Source organism: Salpingoeca rosetta (assembly GCF_000188695.1).
Source record: "Salpingoeca rosetta unplaced genomic scaffold supercont1.12, whole genome shotgun sequence".
Taxonomy (NCBI): Eukaryota; class Choanoflagellata; order Craspedida; family Salpingoecidae; genus Salpingoeca; species Salpingoeca rosetta.
In genome coordinates this window covers 91,865-98,005 of record NW_004754922.1, presented here as the reverse complement: position 1 = coordinate 98,005, position 6,141 = coordinate 91,865, and the positions used below count along the sequence as shown (strand labels likewise).

General features: G+C 55.0%; 2 protein-coding genes across 2 annotated transcripts in view; one reads left to right on the top strand and one right to left on the bottom strand.

Annotated features, from left to right (window-relative positions):
* The first annotated feature begins 227 nt into the window (after positions 1–227).
* On the top strand, positions 228–3,936 carry PTSG_05090 (uncharacterized protein). The gene is made up of 8 exons (XM_004993620.1): positions 228–359; positions 1,209–1,540; positions 1,776–1,848; positions 2,004–2,154; positions 2,408–2,769; positions 2,991–3,091; positions 3,270–3,462; positions 3,636–3,936. Exons 2-8 carry the CDS (start codon positions 1,260–1,262, stop codon positions 3,756–3,758), a joined length of 1,284 nt encoding a protein of 427 aa, XP_004993677.1. The 5' UTR covers positions 228–359; positions 1,209–1,259; the 3' UTR covers positions 3,759–3,936.
* Positions 3,937–4,168: 232 nt separating this feature from the next.
* PTSG_05089 (uncharacterized protein) overlaps positions 4,169–6,141 on the bottom strand; it is a gene marked incomplete at its 3' end in the record, with an annotated part of 3,358 nt that continues 1,385 nt past the window's right edge. Inside the window, exons 2-9 of the mRNA XM_004993619.1 lie at positions 6,032–6,141; positions 5,759–5,778; positions 5,480–5,563; positions 5,215–5,264; positions 4,954–5,021; positions 4,660–4,743; positions 4,458–4,532; positions 4,169–4,288 (exon numbers count right to left, since the gene is read on the bottom strand). The exon at positions 6,032–6,141 is cut by the window's right edge and continues 857 nt beyond it. Coding sequence (XP_004993676.1) covers positions 4,169–4,288; positions 4,458–4,532; positions 4,660–4,743; positions 4,954–5,021; positions 5,215–5,264; positions 5,480–5,563; positions 5,759–5,778; positions 6,032–6,141 — 611 coding nt within the window. The remainder of the gene's footprint in view (positions 4,289–4,457; positions 4,533–4,659; positions 4,744–4,953; positions 5,022–5,214; positions 5,265–5,479; positions 5,564–5,758; positions 5,779–6,031) is intronic.

Here is a 6,141-nt window from a genome sequence, read left to right as displayed (position 1 = left end):
GTGTCCACCTCCTTCTCTTCGTGCACACACACACACACACACACACACACACACACACACACACACACACAAAGCACATGACCGCGCATTTACGCACATGTACGCACACATGTGACCATTACACCACCACCACCACCACCACCACCACCACCACCACCGTCACTCACTTCATCATCATTCCGTGTACACTCTCCCACCTTTTTCGATGCAACATTTGGGTTTATTTAGAGCGTGTGGAGCGTGCACAGCGCGCGGCAAAGGCAGCCGCAGGCTCCAGCTTTGTGTTCGAACATGAGACCACCAAGGACTTTACCCTCGTGGACACTGCCAAGCCCCAAACGACCCGTCGTCGCATTCACGTACGTCCCTCAACCACCATGTCACCCGACAACTTCTCATTAACACACACACACACACACAGCTCACATGCCTTGCTGGCAATCCCCACTCCCAGCTTCCTTCTCCTCTCGTGTCTTGTTTTTACTTTGCCCTCCCCATTGTCCTTCTTTTTCGCCCCCCCCCCAATTCTCGTTCCTCCCTTCCTTCCTTCCTACCACCTTTTGAACACAAGAAATCAAGGAGAGTTGTGTGGTTGAGTGATCCTTATGCGATCATGGCCGCTTGCTTTGTTTGTTTCATTCAAAGCCCTCGGCACTGAGACCAACACACGGTCAACTCGCTTCCTTGAGAGACAAACGAAACGCGGGTCGGCTGCGTGGGTCTGGCGCCTGTCTTGACGTTCTGTCTCGATAAGCAACAGCAGCGCTTTCGAAAAGGGGGCACGGCTGTCTGCTTGCAGACTCGCCTTCCCTAACTTCAAAGTGTCCTGTTTTGTCGTGCGTATGCACGGTGAAAGCCCCCAGCCTCCGCGCCTGTGCGTGTCCCTTAGGACTGCTCTCGCGCCCATGTAATTCGCGTCGCTTTTTTGCGGCCGGTTTGGGCATCACGTTTACTGCGTGTTTGCTCGATTGCATTCAGAGTCATGCTAGCACGACATTTCTTTCCTCCTTACTCCTTCATCTTACTCTTCATCGCTCATCTTTTCCTTCCTCATTTCAACGGACCTCACCACAAGCACTGAGCACACCAACAACACCGCTATTTACCCACGTCCGCACCAGCCCACACCCACCCCTTGCTTGCCGTGTGCCTTATATTGAGCACCGCTTACCCCCTTGTCGCCCATGCGCGCGCACACACACACACAGCGCCGTCCACAGCGCCGTGTTGAGAAGAAGCCCACACCACAACAGCAGCCCATGTCCCGCAACAAGAACATCATGCGCGATCGTCAACGCCAGGAGCGTCAGCTTCGCGCCAAGTGGAACGCGGCCGCCAAGCGGCGTGGCGAGCGCTACCAACACCGCAGCCTGGGCCCCTCTACAGAGATCAAGGCGCACTGGGACATCATTCGCGAGCTCGAGTTCTCCAAGCTGGCCAAGCCTTTCCTCGAGGTCGAGCCTCCGAAGGATCTTCATTTGGCGGGCGACGTCCACGTGTACAACCCTGGCCTCAACACCATTCGCCCCAAGACCGCAAAGTCAGTCGTGTGTGTGTGTGATGTGTGACGTGTGGTATTATTTTGTTTGTTTTCCTTGTGTGTGTGTGTGTCTGGTCCACGTTGATGTTGTGTGCGCAATGGGCGCTGCACGCATGCGCGAAGCTGGGCAATATCACGGACACATCCTTCCCTGGCTTTTGTAATCCCCGTCTCACACGCACTCTCTTTCTCTCCCGCTCGTCGATACTCCTTGTGTGTTTTCTTACGGTTTCAGGCGTCTTCACATTCCCGCACGATCATCTCGCCACGTTGCTCTCACAACGTCTGCAGACCCCGTCATGAAGACGGTGCGTGTGCGACTGCCTGCGAGTGCTGCGGTTCATGCTGGCTTGTGTTGTGCCGATCTTCATGCGCCTTCTTCCCTTTCCCTCTTCTCTTCAGCCCACCACACGCCTGGATTGGCTCTCCAACTTGCCTCTCTCTTGTCCTTGCGCGCGTGTAGTTTATGGAAAAGGACGCCGCATCCGTTTTTATCACGGACGACATTCTTGCTGCAATCATGGTTGCTGCCCGTTCGTTCTACTCCTGGGACGTGATTGTGCACAAGGAGGGCGAGCGTCTCGTCTTTGACAAGCGCGAGAAGTCCCGCCTCGGTACGTTGTTGTCCATGTGCTCTTCCCACTTCACTGACACTATGCGGGTCACCGCTCGCGTCTGTGCCGAATGTAGCAGCTGTTGTTGTTGTTGTTGTTCCTGGTGCTGTTGGTGGTGCTGGTGGTGCTGCCACTTCTGCTGTTATTGCTGCACGATGCAGCCTCTCACTTGTCCTACTTGCCGACCTTTTGTGTATGTGCTCACGTTGACTTTCCCGCCCTCTGCCTCCCTGTCCATGATGGCCATCAACAGACTACTTGACTGTGAACGAGAACGGGCCCAACCCGCACTTCTCGACTGACCCGCGCCACCCGAACCACCAGCTCAACCTCAACCGCGAGGCCACCTTTGTCAACCAGCACTTCCAAGAGCAGTGCTGGTCTAAGGAGACGGTGTCCATGGGCAACCCAGACCCCACCAACGCAGCGCGGCACAAGGTCGGCTACCGGTATCGTCTCTGGGATCTTGAGGACGACGTCACCATGCTTGTTCGCTGCACGCACGACGCGCTCGTCAAGGGCAAGACCGCCAAGTACTTTGCCTCCCTCTGCTCCATCAACGAGTGGTACCCTGACCTGCGCCAGAACGGCTGGCGATCGCGGCTCGAGAGCCAGGTCCGTCTAAGGTGTTGCGTTTGTCAAGTGTAATTGTGATCACATCGTGGCTGGCTTGCTGATGGCGTTGTTCACACACGCGCGCCCGTACAGAATCAGTGCTTGTGGTGTTGAGCATGGTAAAGAGTGACCAATTGCTGCTCGTGGTGTTGGTTGATGCTGACTGATATGCCGCCCAAACTGCGCTGCTCGACTGTTGGGGGGGGGTTTGCTGAGCGCAGAAGGGCGCTGTGTGGGCTGCCGCGCTGAAGGACAACTCGTGCAAGATCTCCCGCTGGGTTGTGCAGGCAATGCTTGCTGGCAACAGGGAGCTGAAGATGGGGTCAGTACTCGCGGCAAGTGTATGTGTGTGTGTGTGCGTGTGTGTGTGGCTGCACCTGAAACCCTTGCGATGTGTGGAGGTGGCATGTCATTCTCGCACGTGTACTCACGCATGCATCTGCGTCAATGTTCTGTATCTGTTCCCTTGTCATTTCGTGTCTTTGTTTGAATGTGGCCAGGTTCGTGTCGCGCGCATCGCCCAACTCTGCGACCAAGCACGAGATTCTGACGGTGCAGCCACATGCCACGGCCAAGCTTGCCAAGCAGCTTGCCATCAACATGCAAAACGGCTGGGGCATCGTCCGTTCGCTCGTTGATCTCCTTCTTGACCAAGAGGACGGCGACTACCTCATCTTCAAGGATCCCCTCAAGGTTCGGCTGGAGTTAGGTTGTGTGTGTGTGTGTTGTGTATGTTTCAACTGAAGTCAACCCCCGTCTCCCACCCACACGCGCTTCTTGTCGCTTTCTGTATTCTGCAACGACTGTCTTCTCACGCGTGTTGTGTGTGGTTTCTGATCTTGGCATTTGATGGGGCGGCTGTGTAGGAGATTCTCAAGATCATTGCCATCCCCGAGAACGATGAAGAAGAGCTTGAGGGCGAGGAAGGCGATGAAGGCGATGAAGAGGAGCAGGAAGAGGATATGCTCGATGACGAGGAGTTTATCTAAACTTCGCTCTCTAGCACCCCATCTCCCACCACTCTTTTCCTCTCTTGCCCCCATTCTGTCTGCATCCACCGCGTTGCAACGCCACCTCCCATCTTTCTCCAACTCTGCGTACACCATCACGTGCTTTGCTTTGTTTCTGTTGAGCGGTACATGTGTTGTATAAACAGAAATGACAGCATCCAGCACGCTTGCATTTTTATTGGTTGGTGACATGACTGTCGTGTGTTCAGCACCACACACCGACAGATAGAGAGAGAGAGAGAGAGAGAGAGAGAGAGAGTGTGTGTGTGTGTGTGTGTGTGTGTGTCAGATACCACGTGTGCTGTGTGTCAAGATGGTAATAGGCGGTGGGTTTGTGTCCTGGTGGTAGCAGTGGCGATGACGGATGCTGGGTGAGTTGTCATGTCGTGTCACCTCCGCTTGTAGATGCATGGCTGGAGTGTGGCCGCTGCCATCTTGGGCGGAACGCTGCCCCGCTTGCGCGTGCTCTTGGTAAACTCAAACGACACAAACATCTTGTTTGAATCATCCTGCAGTGTGTGTGTGTGTGTGTGTGTGTGTGTGTGTGTGTGTGTGTGCGTGCGTGCATGTGTGCGTGTGTGTGTTGGACACACGATATGGTCATGCGAGGGCCAGGGACGAAGCAACGCTCATCACACTACGCAGCAGCACACGCCTCTTCTCCTGCAGCAAACACACCATGCTGACAAACTCAAAGCCAAGCCTCGACACAATGCCGATAAAGTCGTCTGTCTTCAAGATCCTTGATTTCACCTGCACACACACGCACACACGTGGACAGATTTTTTTTTGTGGGTGAACACAATCAAAACAAGCGTCATGTTGCCAACCAAACACACATACACATGCACGCACACAGGCACGCCACACATGCACGCACCTCTGCAATCTTGAGGGTTCCGTTGAGCCGCAAGACACGATGGGCTTCAGCCAAGTAATCGGGATAGTTTGTGCCCATCAACGCCTGGACAAATCCACAGCCACAAGTAGCCATGACGCATGGGCGTGAGTACGAGACGTTCACGCAAATGCACATGGACAAAGACACAACAAACCCGGCATGTGTGTGTGTGTGTGTGTGTGTGTGTGTGTGTGTGTGTGTGTGTGTGTGTGTGTGTGTGTGTGTGTGTGTGTTCAATCTTGAGCAGGAACAACGTGACGCTGGCGGACGCACCAAGCAGAACACGGCAATGTCCACAGTCTCATCCTCCAGAGGCACATTTGCAATGTCACATGCAGTCACTGGCGCGTGTACGCGGGATTGGGGGTGGGCATGTGAGCGGGATGGCACGCATTCGGATGTAAGGATGGCGTTATTGAAGACCAATTGAGCACATGGTGGTGGGAGGAGGGCACAGCAGCCGAGCAAGGCGGGAAAGCATTGTTGTGGCATCAACGTCACAAGAGGGTACCAAGCGCCAACAGGGACCCTCACCGTTTTCGTTGCACGCGACCAAGTCAAAGGAATGCACAACGTTGGGCACACTGTGGGCAGTAGCAAACGATGTGTCGACGAGCAAGGTGGCGATGCAGGGCAATGTGAATTGCGTGCATCGCAGAAATGCTTGCAATGCTGCTGCTGCTGTTGCTGCTGTTGCCGTCGCTGTTGCTGTAGCAACACGACAACTCATGCGGCCATCCGACACAAAACACCGCAAGCAGGGCACGGGAGTGCAAGCACAAAGCACACAAGCGCATACCTTTGCGACAGCCTTGCTTCGCCACAGCCAAAGTCTGCAACAACGGCGGAGCGGGGGCGACGTTTCACATACGCAATAATGTCACTGCAGTTACAGCAGGTACAGCAGGCGAGTGGCTTTGAGCATGTTGTGATGGCGGGATGCGAATTCGAGGAGGGAGCAAGCAGAAGCGAGTGCAATGGAGTTCGTGTCACTGCAGGATTCATGTAGCTGCGCAGGTGAGGTGATGCGCATCTGCACAGATATAAACGCGAGCGTACGCTCTCAAGGATGACGTACTCGAGTGGGTTCACGGGCCACTTGCAATAAGGAGGTCAAGGAAACAGGAACAGGTGAGGGCATGCGACGAACTCGTGTGGGGAAGCGGGAATGTTCGCCAAACCGACTGCACTGCACGCACACACACACACACACACACACACACACACACACACACACACACACACACACACACACACACACACACACACACACACGCACACGCACACACACACACACACACACGCACACGCACGCACACACACACACACATACACACACACACACACACACCAGCTCGTTGAGCATGCGGAACTTGGCGCCCTTGAGGCGATCGGAGGCTGTGCGCCGTTCCCGACGTCGTCGCTCGACCCCGCGCGACGGAAGCAGCTTTCCCGCGACAC

Bases quoted from the DNA above. Each gene is read 5' to 3' on its own strand.
- PTSG_05090 (XM_004993620.1), top strand. From the start codon at position 1,260: ATGTCCCGCAACAAGAACATCATGCGCGATCGTCAACGCCAGGAGCGT. The intron at 1,541-1,775 runs GTCAGTCGTGTG...TTACGGTTTCAG, and splicing joins ATTCGCCCCAAGACCGCAAA to GCGTCTTCACATTCCCGCAC. The intron at 3,092-3,269 runs GTCAGTACTCGC...GAATGTGGCCAG, and splicing joins AACAGGGAGCTGAAGATGGG to GTTCGTGTCGCGCGCATCGC.